Source organism: Pogona vitticeps, chromosome 4 (genome assembly GCF_051106095.1).
Source record: "Pogona vitticeps strain Pit_001003342236 chromosome 4, PviZW2.1, whole genome shotgun sequence".
NCBI lineage: Eukaryota > Metazoa > Chordata > Lepidosauria > Squamata > Agamidae > Pogona > Pogona vitticeps.
This window is the reverse complement of record NC_135786.1, coordinates 159,388,394-159,411,848: the sequence shown is the minus strand read 5'-3', so window position 1 is coordinate 159,411,848 and position 23,455 is coordinate 159,388,394. Positions and strand designations below refer to the sequence as shown.

Genomic DNA, 23,455 nt, shown 5'->3' with positions numbered 1-23,455 from the left:
ATCTCTTCAAAGTTTCATGCAAAATTCTGTCCCAGCTGTACCTGAAATATCCTTAGTATTCCTTGGCAGTCTCTTCTTCAGGTACTAACCAGGCCTGACCCTGATTAGCTTTCCAACATCAAATGAGGTTGGTATATTCAGAGTAATGTGGTGGTGTTGATTTTGTGTGCAACTTGTTCTAGTATATCTGCTTTTGTAAGTATTTTTGGTTTTGAAAAGTGTTTTGCAAGATCCAAAGGAGTATGAATACTGAGCAGGAGGAAAAGAACAACTGCACTCTGGTTTACACACTGATTTGAAAAATGCAAAATTTGCAAGTTCATTTCAGTACATAAACAGAACAAAATTTGCTCCCACCCTAACCCAACCCATACAAACAGGCATTTGAACAGGTTCCACAATTTGATGGTTTAGTGATGCAAATAAAGGAAATGAATTAAGTCCATTATCCTTCAGCGATAGTAGATGGAGGTGGTCGGAATGGAATTTGTCAGAGGCTCTGCTATTGAAAGAAAAGAGCAAAACGGGCTTCTAAACAGAAACTGAACATGTGATTCTCCAAATCGTGATTAAAGGGATTGTGTAGGTTGAAAACAGCTCAAGATGTGAATACTTCAAGTCTCTTCAAAGGGGCTCTCAAATCAATTCAGTTAAATTTAGCTTTCGAAAGGCCAACCCTGTCATGGAGAGAAGAGGTAGGCCATTGACTTTTTCCTACTCTGTGATGGCTCAGCCCACATAGCGTTCTTTGTTTGTATGTGTATATCTATATAAAGGTCCACCTACAGATTGTATGCACTGACTCTCTTTAAAATAAATAATTTGATGGGGACCTATGCACTTTGAAAGGGTTGGCTGTGTTAGGTTGTTTCATTAGAAACAGCAAAGAAACCTGAAAAACTAACATTTTTTTAGCTTTAGCTTTTGTTAAATATAATCCATCTCATCAGATTGCTTTGATGTATCATTTGGTTAAAATAACGAGCGACTGCTCGACTTTTGCTGATAGTGCTATAATGACTCTGATTAATTGGGGGGGGGGGAGTTTTCCCATGTTCATTTTTAACATATGTCCTTTGAATGCTGCTTAGAATTCTACCTTACTGCTTTGCCTGTCTCCACAAATCTGATACGGCACTCCTTGCCTCACTTTCTTGTGTTGCTTAGCTTCTCCGATTGTGAGTAGAACTGACAGCTTGCTGACCCATCCTGCATCACAGACACACTACAATAGTGATATAATCATTCCATTCCTCCTTCTTGGAAGACTAAAGCCTATCACTTAAAGCAGGGCAAAGGACCTATTTTTTTTAAAAAAATTATTTTGATAGTTGTATTCCCTGATGGGAAATCTGTGGGATTCTATCTGCTGGTGATAACAAGGACTAGCCAATGAGATCTAGATAGACAACAGTTTGGGAGTATGATTGGACTATCCAGTCCTCTTCTCCTATTCCCTCAGCCAGGACTTGGATCCATGTAACATTCTCTGCTCATTGGTTATCATTACATGCAATGTTCCCTCTAAGCTGCGCACACATGCATTCAGCCAGAGCTCCATCAGGGCTGCACATGGGCAGTCAGCAGCTAGTGTGTTTACTTCCCATTTCAAATAAAGCCCCACCCACAGAGTGAGGCTCCCATGCAGCTGGTCAGAAAATCAGAGGGAATGCTGATTACTTGAAAAGCTGCCAACAGCCAGGAAAGGCAAAAGTGAGTGGATTGAGATCATATGTGTTGGACTCTACCTGCTTAGCTTCCCACTCTAATGCTACAGTGGGAGGTCACATAGATCCAGTGAATGCTGCTGTGGTCCAAATGCTCCTTGCGCCTAAGCAGGAGGAAAAGACCAGCCATATCTTCATTGCTGTTCACACATAAGAGTGTGTGGGGTGTGTGATGCTGATTGGTGGACCATGCGGCTTGTTATTTCTTGTGTTTCAGCATTGGAGAGAGGGCCAGCTGTTTGTGGATGAGTAAGGATACTAGTGCAGGTTATGTTTCCTCCAGTGCACGTTGATCAGCGCCGATCTGGTCTGCATGATGTTTGTAGTTGCTTCAAGGAGACATGGTTTTATGAATGCTTAGGCTTGCAAGGTTTAAGTGAAATATTTCCTGTGTTGCATTTTTGTTCAAATTGTCAGATAGGATCTGCTTGCCATCATATAGCTAATTTCTTTCTTTTCTCTCTTGCTCTCTCTCTCTCTCTCTCTTTAAGTAGAGATAACTATTCCTTTACATTTTATTTAAGGTTAAGTCTTAGGGGCATATCGTGTAATTCCTTTGCAGCTCAGGGGCCACATCAAACGACTTCTGACAGATCTTGGAAATCTGGGTCAGATGGTTGCCTGGGAATAGTCATAAGAAGGAAAACAAGGGCTCCGTTTTGATGTCTGTGGAACAGAAAACGAGCCAGCAGCACACCTTTTTCATCGTGTGTCCTCCATGTGAAGGGTTAGAGTTCTAGAATTTCCAAATGTAACAGAATCAAGGCAAGGGGTCAGAAGCATGGAGTTTTTCTTTGTGGTGGTTGCCCGCAGATCCCCAGAGGCCAGCCAAGCCCCAGCTGAACAGCTTTTTAGTATGCTGTGCTGATTTTAATGCCATTCTATCAGGACTAAAATTGCTTAAGAGAAGTCAGCAGAATTGTCTCTGTGGAAATTAAAGTCCAATTCTGTTTAGTGGGGCTTATCCTCTGGTAAGTGAGTGTTGGATTGTAATCTCAATCCCTTCAATGGCTTTCTGGTGTGAATTTAAAATCTCCATTGGGTCAGCGGAACTTTGCTTCATGTAAGATTGTTCTTAACCTATATTCTTATTGTCACTGGATGTTCATATCCAATGTGACAACAGGCCAATACTAGTTGATAAAGTGACATGGGGTAAAATTAGACGCTATACTGAGCCTGTTCTTAAAAGTGGTGTCCTCTCAAGTGATGAAAGACGTCTGTTTGCTATAACACATGCTATTCCTCAGCTATACATCTTGCATTTGGCATGTTTTGTTTTTGTTATTGGTTGCTGAAAGGGAAACAACCTTGATTTAAAAGTCTGATTGGCATCCCACTGTTGGAGGGAAAATATGTTAAATACAGTGAATATGAATTCCCCTTAACATCTAGTTTTACTATGTGTGGTATCTCTCTCTTTCTTCATCCCCTTCTTCTCTTCATCTTACAAGGAAAAAAATATTGCATTCACAAGCAGACTGCCGGCCAATGAAAAAAAAATCGTTTAACTATAGTGGTGAGAACATCACTAGGTGATAAAATGTGGTTCCGAGAGCTACTGTATGAAAAAGAAGAAGAAGAAAATGGCTGTCCCTATGTGAGAGACTTAATTGGCTTGCAGTAAGCTGCTGCATGCAGTGGCTTGCCCTTCATTAAGGTTTAAAAGAGAAAAAAGACAGTAACCATTTGACCATCTCATCAGGCAGTACTCCCTGAACCAACTGTTCTTACTCTTTCTAGACCTTTGAGAAGGACCTTTCCCCGACTTCCTTTCCCCCACTGAATAAACCAGCGGATATGAACAGCCCTGCTATTAGGTCAGATGGCTGCAGCTTGCTGCAGTTACCATTTCTTCACTAAAGTTCTTCACTTCAGTACTCTTTACACTGCCAAATCAGTGGAAAGCAAACTAAGCTGCCTGTGTGGTCAGTACAGTACAGAAGTGAAGTAGTTCAGTACCCTGTTGGAGAGCTCTGGTGCCTGCAAATGCCTTTATGAGGTTGCTTTCAAACAGCAGGCTTTTCTACGTAATTAACAAAGCAACACAACATCAGTGAATGCAAGGGAAAAAATTATTAGCAAGCTGGTTTCCAGATCCTCCAGCATGATAAATGTGATCTTCTTCAGCCCAAACTGATCAATATTTCAAGCTGTATGTAAATTACAATTAGTCATCTCCAGAGCAAAGAGAAGTATTTAGTTCTTGGACAGGTTTGGGTGTGTCCATGTGTGTATGTGTACTTATTTCCACACTGAGTACATTGATACAGGAAAAAGGAATAGTTTCTGTTTGACTACACCAGTTTAAACTGGAATCCAAATGCATGTTCTAGGAAGTAAGTCACAATAAAGTCCAGAGAAATCACCTCTGAGTAAATATATTTTGGATTCTCCTGTTAGAATAAGGGTGATTGGTGAGTGTCCAGAGGCCATATTCCAGGGGCCCAATGTCGTCATCGTCATCAACATCATCTTTGAGCTACAGAGCCAGAAGGGACCCTAAGGATCATCAAGTCCAGCCCATCAAGAACGCCTAGTGGGGAATCAGACTCCCAACCTCTGGCTCCACAGCCATATACCTAATGATAAAGGAAAAAGTTTGGGAGTGGGGGATGGGAGCAGCCCTTCAAGGTCTAAGGATACACATATAGAGACCCCAGACATTGAGAAGCTGCCCTAGAACCTTATTCCCATAAACCACATAATCTACTGGTGAAGGATTCCCATTCCTCCTGCTGCCAGTCCCTATAAAAGAACAGGACAGGCACGGAAGAGAATAAATGTATCATGCCAAAACTAGAGTATACATGAATATATCCCCTAAGAGCCTATTTCTGAACAGAGAAACTAGGGAAGGAACAATTTCAGGGAATTTCTCCAAAGGGTGGAACAATTCTGAAGCAATTTCTCATAATTAAAAGTAGCCCAGCTTCTTTCTCCTAGACGGCTAGCCGGTGTGGCCCCTAGTCAGCCTCAGCCACAGGCTTTGCTGCCACTGCTGCTTTCAACTGGCTCCTGGCCACAGCATCCGGGCAGCACAGCAAAGGCAGATTGATGGGGCTGAGGAGGCACCGTGCCAACCAGATGATGGGTGGTGATGCTGGGCTGTTGTTATGGTTTAATTTTTGCTCTCCGGTATAGCGCTGTATTAAATAGCACGCATTTTTAAAAACGGGAACAGAGGTGTTCATACATGTGAAATCGATTTCAATGAATTGATTCCACATTCGTGTTTAAACCAGTGGACCTCTGGCAGAGGAGCAGAAAAACTTGCTACCTCTGAAAATAACACAGCCCCTTTTCAAACGTATCTGGGCTTGCACATTTCTCATGTAAACACCCAAATTTAAATTGCCCTCTAACATGCTGAACTCAATTTCAATGGTGGTTTTTTTTTAGATAATGGGATTGAGCTCTAAATCTTTAAATAAGTCCTAGTCCCCAATACTAATGTATTTTGACTGTAGCTGGAGGGTCGGGGGGAGAGAAGGAGAGAGAAATGAAATGAGCCATGGTTCTGTATCTGGATGCTTCTTGGTGCCTTTGAAAATGTTCAACCTCTCTCCAAGCAAGCTGCATTCTCATTACATCTGATGGCCTATGAGCAGTACAGTATCAGCAGGGCTGGAAGTAATACATAACAATTCTATTGCTTTCAGGATTCAGCTGTGTTTCTCTGTTTGTTTGTTCCTCCTGTCAGCTCAGACTGTCGAGGTGCTAATCAAATCGAGAGAATATATGAGCAAGTTGGTGGAACAAGCCTCTCTGCATTTCTTCGTCACGGCCCGTGTCAACGAAACAGAAAAGATCCTGGCCCGGCAAAAAAGTGTTACGCTGAAAATCCCCCAGCTGCTCCTTAAGGTTAGTTTCAGGAGACACCAGCAAGCAGGGACAACAACAGAAATACTCTGATTCTGGATGCCTTTTGCATTTGAGCCCATATGGGGATGTATTTTGATCAATTTTGAGTATTTTTTTAATGCTCTATTTGTTTACTTCCTACATTTCTGTCTCTCCTTTCCTTCAAGCTGCCTAAGGTGGCATTACAGGATCCTCCTCTCCATTATGATTTCACAACAACCCTGAGAGGTAGGTTATGGCAAGACTCATTCTGGTGTCCCAAGCCACCCAATGAACTCAATGGCCAAGTTTTTCCAGACTTTGTCCAACATTTCTACTCACCATACAAGTATCTGTACTGTGGATGCAGGAGCAAACATGTCCCAAGTAGGAATGGCACAAGAGGATTTTGTCTGAACCTTGCTCAGAGTAGAAACAAGCATTATAAATAGTCTATCTTTAGAAGAAGAAAAAATCTTTAAGGGCTGGTAGTGTGTGAGTCTTACAGCATGAGTTTCTCTCACCTCCCGGAGTCCGCACATTAGCTTGCTTTGTTTTGTGATCGGTCTTCAAAGCAAAACCAAAAAATGAATTGTGCTGCTTACATACCACCCCAAAGCACTCTCTGAGCAGTTTATAATTTAATTATCCAGGCTACACATTGCCCCCCACCCCCAGCAAACTGAGTACTCGATTTACTTGTTAAGCTCTTCTTACAGGTTATGTATATTACCCATTCAGGTTCAATTATGGGCTATCTATAATGTCTGTTTCTTCCCTTAGTAACAAACTATGCTGCAAAGGGGAGGGGGCAATCTTCCAGCTTTCTGAATTCTGCTTACTCAGATCCAAACCCAAGCATTCAGAGAGAAAGATCTGTAATCTCCCTCTACCGCCTCCTGTTTCCCCTTGTGACAAACCCAGACCTACTGGGATATGCCACAGTTTCACTAAGCTGCCACCAACCATTCCCTATAAGAAGTCACACAGACCAGGGATGGATTTTTAACAAATAAAAGAACAAGGTTTATTAAATAACACACAGGGAAAAATAAAAGGATCAAGTGAATAAGATACAGTAACGTGGCTTAGTCTCAATCATACATACACACAGTTTGGTTCACACAGAACACTTAACTTGAAGCACAGACCCTGAACCAATCAGTTCTGGCTAACCATACAGACACCTGAACCTATCAGGTTGGTACTGACTGACACACAGTAGTACCCTGTCTGACACACAGACTCCCACTCAAGCTTCTTCTCTCAGCTCTTCTCCAGCTTCTCCTACCTCCCTCACACACGCTCCACATATATATACAGTACAGCCCCTCCTCCTGATGTCCCGCCTTCCACTCCCCATAGGATGGAACTTTCCCTCCAAACCTATGACAGACAGGTAACATCAGTGCTGTATGTAACACCTCCCCTCTTTATAAGTTGTTTTGTAGGGGGAAAGCTAAGGTGCTTTTCACCAAAAAACAACCTGGTTAAAACACACAAAACAGTTATACATACAATATCATACTTACTTATACTTACACTCTAAGTTAAACATTTACCATTTTCAATACATCAAGCTACCTTTATTCATACAAACCAACATGTTTAATAAACAGACACATTTGACTTTTTGTCATCAAAATATATTCATAGTCCATGTTTCTTTCGCCGTCTTCATTCTTCAGGTCTTCTTGACAAGGCGTCAGCAACACAGTTCACTGACCCTCTGACCACCTTCACTTCAAAGTCATAGTCTTGCAGGTTTAAAGCCCCCCTCATAAGTTTACTATTGTGGGTTTTCATTGTCTTTAACCATTGCAGTGGTGAATGGTCAGTGCACAGAATAAAATGTCTTCCCCAGATGTAAGGCTTGGCCTTCTGGATCGCGTAGACTATGGCCAGGCACTCCTTCTCCACGGTTGCCAAATGTCTCTCACCTTTCTGGAGTTTCCTACTCAGGTAGGACACTGGATGCTGGTCACCATTTTCATCCTCCTGGCAAAGAACTGCTCCTACCCCGCTGTTAGACGCATCGGTGTAGATGATGAACTCCCGGTCGAAGTCTGGAGCACGCAGCACTGGATAGTTGATGAGCGCCTGCTTCAACCTCTGGAACGCCTCCTCACAGTCGCTGGTCCACGGGATGCGGTCATCAGTCTTCTTCCTCGTCAGATCGGTCAGCGGAGCTGCAATCTCGCTAAACCTCGGGATAAACTTTCTGTAGTAGCCCACCAACCCAAGAAATGATTTGACTTTTTTCTTGGTGTTGGGTCTGGGCCAATCACGAACTGCTTCTATCTTGGCCTCGAGAGGTTTTATCACTCCTCCCCCTACTATGTGACCCAAGTATTTTATTTCTGGGCTACCCAGCTGACACTTGCTCTCTTTACAGGGCCTAGGCCAAAGCACTTCCTCCCCTGGGTTAAAGTGCCTCTCCCTGCCTTCCTGGTCATCCCAAGCTTTCTTTCTAACCTTTTGAGCTTGCAGGGTCTCTGCTGCTAGCTCTAGGTTTCTCTTTAGGTCATTCCTTAAAGAGTCTATAGATGTCACAACGTCTTGTGGGTCATCCTGGGTGATCTGCTCCCAATTTTGTTTGATCAAATCAAGGGGCCCTTTCACCCTTCTCCCAAATAAAAGTTCAAACGGACTGAACCCGGTACTGGCTTGTGGCACTGATCGATAAGCAAACAAAAGGGATTGCAGCTTCTGGTCCCAATTGTTTGGATTCTCTGCCAAGTAAGCCCTAATCATGCGCATTAGAGTCCCATTGAACTTCTCAGTTAACCCATTACTTTCAGGGTGATAGGCAGTGGTTTCCTTGTGCTTAATTCCACAGATTTGCCATAACCGTTTCATGAGCTTCGATGTGAACGATGCGCCCAAATCTGTGATTATTTCCGAGGCAAATCCCATCCTGGACATATACCCCACCAAGGCATCTGCCACTGTGTTAGTTTCAATGTTAGTCAAGGGAATGGCTTCAGGGTACCTCGTGGCATGGTCCACAATGGTGAGAATGAACCGGTTCCCCCTCTTTGTGGCCTTGGGCAAAGGTCCCACAATATCCACCCCTATGCATTTGAACGGAGTGTCAATCACAGGCAAAGGGCACAACTTTGCTTTGGTCCTGTCGCGGTTATTCCCCTGCCTTTGACACACATCACATTGTTTACAGAACTCCCTGATCTGCTTCCCTATTTCAGGCCAGTAAAAATTCTGTGTGATTCTCTGCTGTGTTTTGTTCACCCCTAAGTGCGCAGCAAACATGTCAGAGTGCCCCCTTTGTAAGATCATGGGGCAATACTTTTCAGGTACCACTAGCTGACTTCGGATCCCATCTCCCCCTTTTGAGATATTCCTCAGGGTCTCTCTATACAAAATCCCCTTTTTCTCTAGAAATCTCACTGGGGTTTCAGGTGTTAGCTGGGCGTCAGTCACCTGTTCAAAACACTTTTGGAGAGTGGCGTCTGCCTTTTGCTCTTGGCCAAATCGGCTGTCTGTGGTTAAGGTTTCCACCACAGCTTCTGAACTCCCCTCTGCTTCCGTCTCTGGCTCATCATTACCCCCCTGAACTGTCCCCGTGGTGGCTTGTGAACGTGTAATCACTAGCACCCGTTTCACATGTTCAGCCAGGTCATTTCCCACGAGCACGGCTGCTGGCAGAGTCGATGAAATCGCTAGCCGCCAAACTCCCCTCCAGCCTTGAAAGTTCACAGGTACCTCCGCTACTGGCAGTGAGATCACCTGCCCCTCAATCCCTGCCACCTTCATGCTCTCATTTGGGATTATATATTCCCTAGGAATAATATCTGGATGGCACAGGGTCACCTGGGAACAAGTGTCCCTCAGCCCCCGATACTGATGGTCAAGTATTCCTACGTCCACCCCTGCTGTTTCAAACAACTGAGAATCTGTTCTCACGAGCAAGCAGCGCTTGACCTCCACAAGAGGACCATTTTCCTCAGCCTGATCAGCAGATGTAACTGTTCCAGATTGAGTAGCCATGGCAACAGGCTCCCTCAGTGACAAGGAGCTTTGCTCTTTCTGGACACAGAACACAGCCTTTGGCTTGGTTCCACTCGAATCCTGAGGCACAATTCCTTTTAGCTGCTTTAATTTCTCACACTCTGAGATTAGATGGCCCTTTCCCTGACAGAAATAACATTTTCTGCTATATTTTGAGTCTTTCTCATCTTGTTTTGGTTTTCCCTCCAAAATCTGAGGTCTTGGTTTCATGTCTGAGGGCTTCCCTTCACCATGGGCCCCTCCCCCTTGCTGGCTTTTCCCTAGTCCCTGAGAGTACTTGCTGTAGGTTTCTTTGGGTTTTCCTACAGATTTCTCCTCACCTAAGGGCTTTCTTATCTGGTAAATAAAATCTGCGATCTCGGCTGCTTCTGCCACAGATTTCGGTTTCCTTTCCCTCACCTGGAACTTCAGTTCCCCGTGGAGGACTGAATAAAACTGTTCCAGTGCTATCAAGTCTTTGAGCTGCTGAAAGGTCTCTGTCCCCTCCGGAGATAGCCATTTCTCTAGCAGCCTCACCAATTGGGCCCCCACTTGGGTAAAAGTCTGCTCTGGTTTCTTGGTGATTGACCTGAATCTTTGCCTCAGCTGTTCCGCATTTATCCCATGTCTGGCAAACACCAGTTTTTTAAACTCTGCAAAATCTTTCATCAGTTCCTCTGGCATCTCTGAATAGACTTCGGCCAGGCTGCCACTGATTAAAGATCGCATAATGGTCATCTTCTCAGTTTCCCTCACTGAGAAGTCCACAAACGCTCTTTCCACTAAGGAAAAGAACACCTCAGGACAATCTCCCTTGTGGTACACAGGGAATTTCTTCAGGTCAGCTTTAGACAATTGGCCTCCCTCGGAATCCCTATTGTTATTATTGTTCTGGTTCATCAGTTCCAATTTTCTTAACTCAAACGCCATCCTTTCTTTTTCCAGAGCAATTTTCTCTCTCTCCCTCTCCCTTTCAAACGCCATTTTCTCTCTCTCCATTCTTTCCTCCATTTCCCTCACCCTCAGTTCATGCTGTTGGGCTATGAGCAATTTTCTGAGTTCTGGGTTCTGTTCTCCCGTGCTGTCACCCTGCACTGAGCCAAATTCATCCTCAGAACCTTGGTCAACCTGGGGGTCTTTCACTTCACCCATTTCTGCCATTTGGCTTCGAGTCAAGGGCATAATCCCCCCCCCCCCAGAACAGGCTGCTCTCAACAGTCAAGCCTCAAACTAAAGCGACCACTTTTTTTTTCTTTTCTTTCTTTTGCCTCAGAACCAGCCTTCGATAGATTGCTGCTGTTCTTCAGCACTAACTTGCAACAGTTGCGAGCCAGAGTCTACCCCCCTCTGCTAGGCCTCTCAGCAGACAGGCTAGATCACTGCTATTTCACAGTTTTGCCTCAGCTTTTTCCCGCCAAAACAGGCTGCCTCAGAGCTCCCTAATCTAGTCCCCAATCTGAGGTTACACGTTCTTCTACTAGTGCACCTCCCCGTGAGGTACACCTAGAAGATTACCTACGTGCTCTCAGATTGTCCCTGACTAGACCCCCCTTGCTCTGGGCACACTTGCCAAGGCTTTGCTGCACCACTGGACAACTGGACCAGTCGTATCCCACACGCTGGACACCAATCAATGTGACAAACCCAGACCTACTGGGATATGCCACAGTTTCACTAAGCTGCCACCAACCATTCCCTATAAGAAGTCACACAGACCAGGGATGGATTTTTAACAAATAAAAGAACAAGGTTTATTAAATAACACACAGGGAAAAATAAAAGGATCAAGTGAATAAGATACAGTAACGTGGCTTAGTCTCAATCATACATACACACAGTTTGGTTCACACAGAACACTTAACTTGAAGCACAGACCCTGAACCAATCAGTTCTGGCTAACCATACAGACACCTGAACCTATCAGGTTGGTACTGACTGACACACAGTAGTACCCTGTCTGACACACAGACTCCCACTCAAGCTTCTTCTCTCAGCTCTTCTCCAGCTTCTCCTACCTCCCTCACACACGCTCCACATATATATACAGTACAGCCCCTCCTCCTGATGTCCCGCCTTCCACTCCCCATAGGATGGAACTTTCCCTCCAAACCCATGACAGACAGGTAACATCAGTGCTGTATGTAACACCCCTTGTCCCACCAAAGCCACCAGCCTCACCGAAAGACCCCCTTGACCTTGGCACACATGGAGGAGCAACAGAAGAGGGAGGTGTTTGTCCTTTTCTTTCTTCCTGTGTCTCTTCCTTCTCACCCTTTTATCATCTGAATGACACATGAAGTGGTATACCTGGGGAGGGGCCATTTCTCAGACTTACTGTTCCGGTTCCAGTCACGTGACCACAGAAGATTATCTTTGGACAAACGCTAGCTCTATGAGTTGGAAACGGAGATGAGCACCGCTCCCTAGAGTCAGACATGATTAGACAAATTGTCAAGAGGAACCTTTACCTTTACCTATAGGCATAAGAGGAAAGAACTATAGGCCAAATCAGATCTGTATAAGTTGTATAATAAACTTCATAATGTGGTGTGTGAAAAATTGTTTCCAGCCTGTGGACCCCATCCACAGGCTGGAAACAATATGCCATGGCCCCTGTTGAGAATGGCTGTTGCTCATGGGAAGCTCACAAGCAGGACAGGACTCCAGTAGAATCCTTCTGGTTGCCATTGTCACCCTCCCAGTAAGTTTCCAACACTCTAAGCACTATGTTACACTGGCTCTGTACAAAAGCAGACCACCTCTCATGTGTGAGAATATGTATCTGCTATTGAAAGCTCTAGTCTTCATGAATTCTTTTATAAAACAATCCAAATCGATAGCCGTCGTTGTCTCTTGCGGATAGTGAATTCTACAGCAGACAGGTTCCAGAAGAAGACAAATCTAACAAAGCTGTACAGAAATATAAGCTCAGGCCCTGGTCACGTGAGGGGAATGTTCTCCAGTTATCCCCCAGTTAGTTTATTGCTTTTGGGGAGGTGTCACAAGACGCACAGTCAAGATCGAGACGTTTTCCCAGCCAGCGGTGTAACTGCGGAACATTTCCCCATTTTGTATCTTGGTTGTACCGGTGCATTCCTTACCAGGATTGCCTTTGTGCACAACCTGCCCTGCCTCATTTCAGACTTGAAGTCAGGAAGGTAGCCGCCATTACTGCAGTACACTCTCTCTTTTTTTCATGTCTGATACCTTGGTGCACTAACAAAAGTATGTACATTACATTACTGGTGACTAATGATTTTTTTCCCTATGGGAAGATACATTGAAACATTGTTATACCCATTTCATGAGAGGATGTTGGCCAGTCCTGCCGCGCGGACATCCCAAGTCCATTGTGTGTGATGCATTTCTGCACGAGCATCCAGTGCAAGAAAGGGACGTTTTCCTAAACAGAAACCCCATCCCGATCAATGTTCCCTTGAAGCAAGAGAAAAAAATTAACCGGTACCATGGTGCAGCCGGCCATGATTATTCAAATAGGAGGAAATAAATCAGTACTGCTAAAAGTTCTTGGGACGTTCCTCCTGGAATATAAACCATGTGACCACAATTCAGGGCAACAGAAATATGGAAAGTATTGGAAGAACTAGGAAATATTTCCCTCATATGACCAGGGCCACAGAAAGTTTGATGGACAATGGCTGTCTTTCATTAAACATCAAAGTAAGTTTTGAAAGCTCTGCTTCAGTTGCAGCCTTCCTGTGTCTAATTAACCAAGACATATGTTTAACAACAGTGTCCTTAGATAATATTTTGTCTTTCCCAAGTTATTACGAGGACAGCCATTCACTTCTGGTTTATCAGCAGAATATTTCAGAAGAAAGCAGCTGGAGTGCAACGTACTATAGTATTTTGCCTGTTGTCCCACTGGTCAAACATCTCATTCCAATGCACATACTCAACTGCTTTTTTGTTTCTCACTCTCTGGGTCAAACTGTAGGTTACATATATCCCATCATTATTGTTACGGGCCATCAAATTTGCCTCCTCTTAAGCTGAAACCTCTTAGTGTTCTAGAGACATGATCCGGGTAGACTGCCATGAATGAGCAGGCATATTTGGAAACAACGCTTGCCTCCTGATAACTATTCACAAAACAGAGCAAGATCATTTACAAACTAAAGGAGATGTATCCTGTTGTGATTATCCTATATTTTCAATATTTAATGAATTCCCTTTTCTAATCACAATTATCAGTACCATATACAGTATTTGGGGCATAACATAATACTGTATTTCTCTCCAGCATCTGAAAGGCATGCTGGCATTCTATGGCATTTTGCCTCATCCAGCTATCAATTCTCTGATGGGAAGGGAGGGAGGGAAGGAAGGAAATGTTTGAAGACTGGGAAATGGAAGTATCATTTGCCACTTCATCTCTATTCACGAACCTTCATATCTGCTCTGCATGGATTTCTCTATCATGTATTTCTCCAACATAAGAGAGCAATTTGGTCTGCATCGATTGATTTATTTCCTCAACTGACTGTTCAGATCCTCCCATACTATCCATGAGCAGGATCCCTCTTCAGCTGGCTGCTTATACCTCATCACTGTACCAATGATAGAAGGGCTTTACATCCTTATTTTCTGTAATGGTGATCTAAACTACTGTTTTCAGACAGTAGGGAATCCAAATTTGATGGAAATTCGGAACAAGGGAATCAGAAATTAGAACTTGTGATGTCATTGCTCACTCTCTTCGTTTCATAATCCTAGAATGCTTCCTTGCCATTGGATCTACTTACAGTTGCTCTGAATGTCAGTCATTGATTTACTGCTAGACATTTGACTACCGGCCACCCTAGATTTGACTGTCACTCTTCTATTGTTGTTATACTTCCATAGCTTTTCTGAGACCAATGTTAATGGTATTGAAACAACCCATTGGACTCTTAGTATGTGAGAAATTCATAGCAGGTTATAGCTTAGAGTGCAAATAACATGCATAATACACTGAAGACAGGTGTGAGGTATGTACAGCACACCCATCTTATACGCTTATTTCTTTCTCTGCGCATTCACCCATGCAATCAAGTTAGCAAGGGAATGAGAGGAGAGGGAGGCTGTGTTCTGCCCTGTGGGGTTCCTTTATAAGGATGAACAGACCTGTAATGTCTCTTTCCATGAACTTTCTCCTTTTCCCACTTCCAAGTCTGTTCCATTAACCTTCTGTGCAGATTTTAATTTTTCCTCCAGAAATGTTCACTTAAGTTTGTGCAAATTTCTCAAATACAGGCATTAAGGTCCCTATGGCATGTTTGTCCATATTTTAGAAATAACTACGGTGTGTATTGTGCATCTACGGTGTGTATGCACATGTTGTTAAATTTCTTCTTTCTTTCACTGAACGCATCATAGGTCTGGCAATGTCTGGCCTTCTAAGCACAAATTCTGTCCACTTTTATGTTCTTTCTGGGAGTACAGAATGGGGTGAAATTGAGCCTTTAAAAAACTTGGCAATACTGTATAAATTTCTTATTCATCCATCCTTTGTATACTTGTGTTGAAGCCATGTTTAACGAGATCAGACATCTGACATCTGACATATAACCATCCATTTGCATAGTATGTGATTAACTCATAGTGTCTTGATTGCTACAAAGCCAAGATTCTTTCACTACAAGGAAGAGAAGAACACAAGTAATATATGCTTCAACTTCAAGGTCTAAAAAATCATTACATTAGTGTGTTGCACTGAGGGAATATGACATGCCTAGCTTATTTTAAAATATATTAGGTATTTCTGACCAAACCAGAAGGTATGGAAAAAGGAATTTTAATCCAAAATCTGGGTTCATACTGAATGCTAAACTATGATTTAGTGTTATCAGAACAAGCCTAGCCTTTTCCTGTGTTCATGCACTCACCCTCCTCTCCTTTCCTCTGCCAACGCAACCATAAAGAGAAGGGTGAAACTTTCGGCTACCATTTTAGGTTCACCTGAAGATATCGTAACAGCAGATATCATATTAGCAGCTAGTAAATTCCAGCAGATAAATAATGAATTATATAACAAACATCAGGAATTGAAACAGGAACCATAAAACTCAGAACTAAAGTATGTATTAGAAGCAGTGCTGATCAACAACATCTTCAGGGACCATTTAGTATAGTGGTAATATGTATCCACCTGGGAAAGGAGATCCATAAGCATAGGGCCAAAACTAAAAAGGCTCACTGTCTAGTGCCTGGAAAGGTAATACTTTTTTATGTACCCTCAAGCAGAGCCTGTAGAGGTCAATCTTACATCTCTGACAGGATGGTACCAGAGCAAAATAAATTGGTTCCAAACCATTATGTGTTGTGGCCTGAAGCAAATTGGCAGTTAGGGAAACTGGTATAAAACAGGTGTTTTACACTCCAGTTGCCTGGATTCTACAAGGCGCCAGACAGCTGGATTCATTCTGCACCAGCTTCAAAACTACCTTCAACAGCTGTAGTCTACTATGGTCTTAATCAGGACATATATGACACAATAATACTAGGTTATGCTGGGTAGGGATGATCTGAATTGTAATCTAATACATCTAGAGGGTACCAGATTTGTGAGGGGCGTTGTAAATAATACACTGCCAAGCATCCCACTCAGGAAATGCAGAGCTGACGGGCTATCGCAAAACTGTTCTTGTTTTGGCAGACTCCCCTTTGCATGCTTGGTCTCATACTGGTTGTTTGATCAACTGTACGATGGAGGACCTGCTGGAACAGAGAGGATTCTTACACAATTACTTTTTGGTCCAGATAGGATACTGGTGCTGGTCAGTTTGTTTTATTTTAATTTGCATTCCTTCTGTAGGTTCCTGGAGAGAAAGTAGTTGGTAAAGACATGACAGTGATAGTGGAATTCACCAACCCACTGAAACAGAATCTCACCAACATCTGGGGCCGACTTGACGGGCCTGGTCTTCTGAAACCAATCTCAAAACTCTTCAGGTAAGAGAAGACCTTGTGACTGTGGTTAAGACAATGGTTTTTCAAACTATACATTCACAGGAAAATGAACAATTAACACTGATGTCATGGATGAATGAGGGGTCTATGACATCATGTGTTAATGAGGGTCTAAAGTACCCTCTTGATGTCACCTTCATCTGGCTGGAGAGGGTGGGTACCTAAACTAGCCACAGGAGTTCTGAGGCCCTATGAAGCTGCTGACTTCTTGACACCATCTTGGAAACCTTCCTTTATGTCTCCACAATATCTGAGGTATCTTTAGTTCAGACCAGGAAATGGTCCTATTTGATGGCTGCGGGAAGGCACTAGCTGTTTTTACTCTGTAAGTTTTCTCATTATTTTTGAAAAATTGTTATAAAATGTTTAAATATTTTTTTTACCACAGTGTTAGTTTTCTGGTACTGTTTTTTGTGCTGTCATAAATGATATGCTGTTGTGAACTGATTAATTCTTGATTTTCTTGCAAGCCACCTTGAACCCTTTAGAGGCAAGGCAGGGCATTTTAAGTGCTTTAAAATAAATAAAATAAATAGCCTTGATCAAGCTTCTCTTTGGCCGGGTGAAACTGGCAAATTGTACAGATAGAAAACAAATCATTGCAAATTATTTAAATTATTAATCTGATTTGCTTTCCTCTATGGAAAATGATAAATGACCTGTCCATGTTGATGGCATGGCACATTACTGAGAATAATCCATCACTAAGGTGACTCTAGGCAAATGGAATTAGTTCTGTTTTATTCCATTAGCAGTTTTTTTAAATACACTTTTTCCTCTGGGATATACATATTCTGGGGTTTTAAAATATTCACTCTTGACCAGGTCCCATTGGAAGTATTCCATCCAGTCTTCTGCAGTAGAGTCTTTCTGGGTTTATTGTAAAACAATCTAACCAGAGAGCCAAGCTGACACCATCTTGCTCAGGTTGTCACCTAGCCAGGCTGGTTATTTTGATTTAATTCTGATAGTAGAGCTGGCATGAGAATAGAATCATTAAAAAAATAAAATAAAAAGATCATTAATAGTTATCATCGATATAAGGGCTAAAGTAGATACCATGTAGATCTGTAAACAGGATCTCCTACCATGGTTCACATTTTTCACTTAAATCAAAAGGTTTTGAATTGAGAATGGGGCCATGACACTGGGGGAGGAATTTGCCTCACCAAAGCTGCTGTTTGCTCTGGGAAGCAAAACAGAGACGTAGGGGTCAAGTGGTCGCATGGATTGGGTTTGTCTGAGGAAAATGGCATGACACAAAGATGTTCAGGAAAAAGCTCTTCTAATAGTGCAGTTCTGATCTGAACACTTCTGCCCACAAGCTGTTTTAAACTCCAGTTAAAGAAACAAACAGAAAAACTCACGTTGTTAAAGTTTATTAAGAACATTGTTCTCCTTGCAGGCAAGGATGCTGAGGAATTTCCTAAGGCTTTTGGTAGAGTTCTCATGTTGATGACCACTCTGTTTTGCATTTAAAGTGTCTTTTTTTCAAGTAACAATGCCCACTTTTGGTGCAAAATTATGCAAATTGCCCCAAACTAGGATGACTACTTCTTTATTTGGGAATGTAAAGCACTAAATGGGCTGTTTGTAGGTTTTCTAACAATCACCCAGCCTTTCTATGCTTGCTTTCTCTGTGCACACTTTGGAAAGTTCATTAGAGACAGCTCACACAAATTACAGAGATGTTGGCCAGTGGTGGGTGGAAGGGAGTGGTTTATCTCACTTGAGGTAAGGAATTTAATGAGGCTGTAAAATTTCTCACTGAGGTGTTATGTTGAGAAAGCCAGAATTGATGAGAAAAGGGATTTTAACAAGTTTGCTTACCATCTCTAATCCTGGATTATCGAATCAGAAATGGTGTCTTTGGCTAAGATTTCTGAATTTTCTGAAGACATCTTATTATATCTAGATTTTTCCTTTTATGGGTGAAACCGGAATGTATGACAGGATGTCTCGGGACATTAGAAAAGTTGCATTCTTGAAGGCTTTAGAAATTAGAAAAGTTACTTTTTAAAAAACTACATCTCCTAAAATTCACCAGCCAGCATGGCTGCTGGTTATATGGATATGAATTTGGGGAGCTATGTTAAAAAACAAACAAACAAACAAAAAATGAAACTTTTCCAACCTCAGGATTGTCCTCTATAAGATGGTTTATCTTTTCCATTGCCAGGGCACCAGCTCATGTATAAGATTTATGTCTCCTCTGCACTATGTTTACATTTTTCTTCTTATTGCAGAGAGGTTCCAAAGAATTCTACCTTGACATGGGAAGAGAAATGCATTCCGAAGAGGGCCGGTCCCCGAAAGCTGATTGCAAGCTTGAATTGCGATGCCTTGCGACATGTCTACGGGGAGCTGGACATCAATATTCAAAATGCTGTGTAAAGACCCTGTCTACTTGCATTCCCCCTTCCCCATATTTCAAGAACTTCATTATAAAAAGTATCATACCAAGAATCATAATCCAAAGGGTGAATGCTACATTCTGTGCGTATATTTGAATTAGGTTATTTCCCCTGTTTTCTTTTATAGAAGCTACCCAATGCAATCCTGCTATTGTTCCTCAAAGAAGGAATGTAAATCTTTACAGGTTTCATTTTCACAGCTGAGAACGAGGAAAATGTTTTATTCTTTCTGGGGTAGATTACAAGAGGTTTTGTGCATTTCTCACATTTTGGCATTTGTGACAAATTCCGAGGAGGGGTTGCCCACAAAAACTTTGGATTTTTTGCAGGAAAAAGAAATGTATTCTGCACAAATGATTTTAATGCAATTTTTTTTGTCCAAAAGCATACATCTTTTGCTAATAATGCTGCTGTTGATGAAAAAAATATGCTGGTCTCTCCACCCTCATGTGAGGGAGAAAAGCCTTGCAGCAATTAGCCATTTTTCGCTGGGTCTCTTGATTTGTCAAGGTTCCTTTTGTCCTCAAAAATGAGAAAATTGGAATTTGTTATATACTAAACTGTCCTGGATTTGAAAACCGGAGCACAACACATTGGGATATTCTTTCTCAGCAGCCCCACTGAAAGGGAGGGGAACATCACAAGAATACTTTTCTCCAGGGATTATACCTACATTTTGGAGGTCTTTGTGCAAGACTGTGATGATCAGAGGTCCATGTATGTTATTTTTCTTTCCCCCAAATCGTCTTCTCTCCCCAGTTCTAGTACTGAACTGGCTATATGCCTGACTAGTAACTGGTCATCAAACAAAACAATAAAAAAATTTCAAAGCACAGAAGAGATTATTCAAGTTTGATAGAGTGAGTCCAAAAAGAAGTCATAGGTCATATTGTCCTTCCTTATTTGCATGTGTTTATGACTTATTACTTTGAAACTATGACTATCTTTAAAAGGTTTCAGTCTCTGGAGTATTGTGAACTTTCATTTTAATTAGAGCTTGATATTTCATGGAATCTTTTTTTTTTAAGTTGGGGGGAAATTGTCAAGTATCATAAAATGGCCGTTTCTATTAATTATGTTCCCAGAACAAGCTTTTTCCCCCTGTCCAATGGAGAGTTTGGTGTGCTCAGAACACTTGCTTCTCCTTTCACACCTTCATGACAAGTGGAACTTACGTGTGCATTTTTTAAAAAATGACTGTGATAGAGACAATGCCACAATTTAAATGGGGAAGATTTTGGGTGGGTGAGTGGGTGAATAACGTAGCTTGTCATACAAATGCTTTCCTGCCTTGGTCAGCAACTGATATAGTGGTAAATTTGGAAGTGTAGGGCTCTTCAGGACTGTCCTATTGCCAAGCTCTCTCAGAGAGCCAAAAATGTAGGCAACTATATTGGTGGATATCAACAACTGAGGAATAGGATTTTTTTGTAAAGTTAATTGTTGATGCAAGAGCCAATTTCCTCCAGGTACTTTGCATTACAACAGGGATAAGGTGCAACAACATTATGAGTGTAAGAAAATCCATTTCTTTCCCAGCTACTGTGAGGTAGCTAAGCTCAGAGGGAGTGGAGGAGTCTCAGAAGGGTAGAGATAATATCATAGTTCCTGCTGATCAGAGCCCTGGCTTCACTACACTCCTAGTGACCACTTTGTCATTTCTTCTATTTCTGTGCTGTCAACTGGAGGGCCAGTTGACAGTCCTTTGGTGGGACAAAATTGACCCTGGGACCTCCAGTTGATAACCTCAACTCTAACATATTCACAGGACATATTGAGAGCATGATTGACCACTTCTTATCCATAAACATTTATCACCAATGTTCAGGAAATATGTGCCTGGTAGAGTATCAGTCATCTGTACTTACCGAATGCTGGTAGAGAAACATTCAGCGTTACACAAGCGGGATCAAGGAAACTCTGCCCTTAAAGGCTACCATAACTGTCCTTCCATGACCTAGTGCATTAGAACAGCCATTATGGTCAAAATCTATCATTGAGGTTGGGATGGTGGTGTGGGCAGCATTAAGACCCCTATTTTCCATTGTACAAGCTGCTCTTTGAGTTCTGTAAATTATAGTTTGGAAGTAGTCATTGGCAGTGCCTGTAGAGAAAGAACCTTTGACCCTTAAGACATGTTGGACGTCAACTCCTCTTAACCCCAACCAGTGTGACCAGCTGTGGGAGTATGGGGCTACTAGTCTTAAACATCTGGGTACAGAAAGGTTTCCAAGGCCTGATATACGTGCCTACTTAGAAGAAGGAAGCACCACTTAGTTCAGTGGAACTTACACAAATAAATATGTGCAGACTCTTCAGAAAGTTGTTTGGTGTGCCCTTCGCTTATATCTTCTTATAATTATCTAACAAAATTATGCCCTATTAATGACTTTGGTTTGCACGTAAGCTCTGATTTATGTTACTTTCATGCACTGCATCGTCTTTTCACTTCTTTCTCAAGGAGAGCCTCCTGTGGCTTGAATGCTTTAGGATCTTCTCATTTATCAAGAACAACTAATGTAATAAAATAATGGTTTTACCTGGCTGTGTCTGCTTCACTTTGAGTAGACTCTTCCCTAAGCTACCTTCTTGTATTTCCTACGACAGAAATACAGTATGACAACTTCGGAATGGATGCCCACATTTTTTCCCTTTCCAAGTGTATTCAAACTATACTGGAGTAACAGCAAGGTCACATAAGTTCAGAAGTGACAATCATGTTTATTTCAAAGGTTATGGTAATTTGTAAAGCTTTCTGCTCTGGGATACTCAATTTTTTTCATAGACATACTCTCCCATGCCCTTTAGTACTGCAACAAGAAAATCAGAATTTTATATCACAACCTTCTGTGCAGGATTATCGTCCATATTCTTTCTGTTTTTAACAAAATTCCTTCACACACTTTCTTATTCAATAAGCTGCTTGGATGCAGCATTTAAAAGTACCCAGGTGTATATATTTGAAGCTGTAGTTATTATGGGCAGAAAAATCAGGTAATGCTGTCTGTTCCACAAGATCAGGCTGTGGATTTCATTATTAACATTTTTAAATGCTCTTCAGCTAAAAACTGCAGCTTTTTGTTATGAAACTATTTCAATAAGCAATGTCTTACTTTGCACAGGGCCAGTGTATTTTGAAGTGTGCTCATTTTGACTGGCTCATAGAATGCATATAGGAAAGGGGAAAATATAGATGGATCATGGGGATATGCCAGCGATGGGGAAAGAGGTGATAATCAGAAACCATCCTCAGAAACTGGGTTAATCATTCAGACTCACTCTATCTGTTCATCAGTTTTGAAAGTTCAGGTCTGTAAGGACTTGACTATGCCCCTTATCAATGAAGAAACAGCCATTCCCACCATCCTTCTCTTTGTCTGAACATTCCTCATGTTGAGCCTGTTGTTTCTTCAGTAGGATTCCCTGTGTGCTGTAGTAGGTAGAGTGATGGCCCTCCTATCTTCCACTGCCTCCCGGAGTTGTGTCAAATTCATGTTGGTTGCTTTGCAGACACTGTCCAGCCATCTCATCCTCTGTCTCTTTCTCGAGAGCCTCCTCCAGCACCACAATTCAAAGGCATCAATTCTTTGGTGGTCAGCTTTCTTTATGGTCCCGCTCTCACTTCCATACATCACAACAGGAAAAACCATAGCTTTGACTATTCGGACTTTTGTTGGCAAGGTGATGTCTCTGCTTTTTAAGATGCAGGGCAAAGGCTAATAGAGTTTTGTCAAGAGAACAAGCTGGTCATCAAAATGCAAGGGAGATAGGGAAAGTTACAGAAAATTGAATGCAGATTTCCAAAGAATAGCAAGGAGAGACAAGAGGGCCTTCTTAAATGAACAATGCAAAGAAATAGAGGAAAATAATCTAAGAGGAAAAACCAGAGATCTGTTCAGGAAAATTGGAGAAATTAAAGGAACATTTTGTGCAAAGATGGACATGATAAAGGACAAAAATGGTAGGGACCTTACAGAAGCAGAACACATCAAGAAGAGGTGGCAAGAATACACAGAGGAATTATACCAGAACGATCTGGACATCCCGGACAACCCAGAGAGTGTGGTTGCTGACCTTGAGCCAGACATCCTGGAGAGTGAAGTCAAGTGAGCCTTAGAAAGCATAGCTAACAACAAGGCCAGTGGAGGTGATGACATTCCAGTTGAACTATTTAAAATCTTAAAAGATGATGCTGTTAAGCTGCTACACTCAATATGCCAGAAAGTTTGGAAAACTCAACAGTGGCCAGAGGATTGGAAAAGATCAGTTTACATCCCAAACCCAAAGAAGGGCAGTGCCAAAGAATGCTCCAAATACCGTACAATGGCACTCATTTCACACGCTAGCATGGTTATGCTCAAAATCCTCCAAAGTAGGCTTCAGCAGTATGTGGACTGAGAACTCCCAGAAGTACAAGCTGGATTTTGAAGGGGCAGAGGAACTAGAGACCAAATTGCTAACATGCGCTGGATTATGGCGGAAGCTAGAGAG

The 23,455-nt window shown here is 42.2% G+C and overlaps 1 protein-coding gene across 2 annotated transcripts in view; it reads left to right on the top strand.

The window, feature by feature from the left end:
- F13A1 (coagulation factor XIII A chain) overlaps positions 1 to 21,507 on the top strand; it is a 102,871-nt gene extending 81,364 nt beyond the window's left edge. For both annotated transcript variants that reach the window (XM_020789830.3, XM_020789832.3), the window contains exons 13-15: positions 5,431 to 5,591; positions 16,396 to 16,532; positions 18,797 to 21,507. In XM_020789830.3, the coding sequence (XP_020645489.3) occupies positions 5,431 to 5,591; positions 16,396 to 16,532; positions 18,797 to 18,944 (446 nt within the window). In that variant the 3' untranslated portion in view covers positions 18,945 to 21,507. The remainder of the gene's footprint in view (positions 1 to 5,430; positions 5,592 to 16,395; positions 16,533 to 18,796) is intronic.
- Positions 21,508 to 23,455: the final 1,948 nt, after the last annotated feature.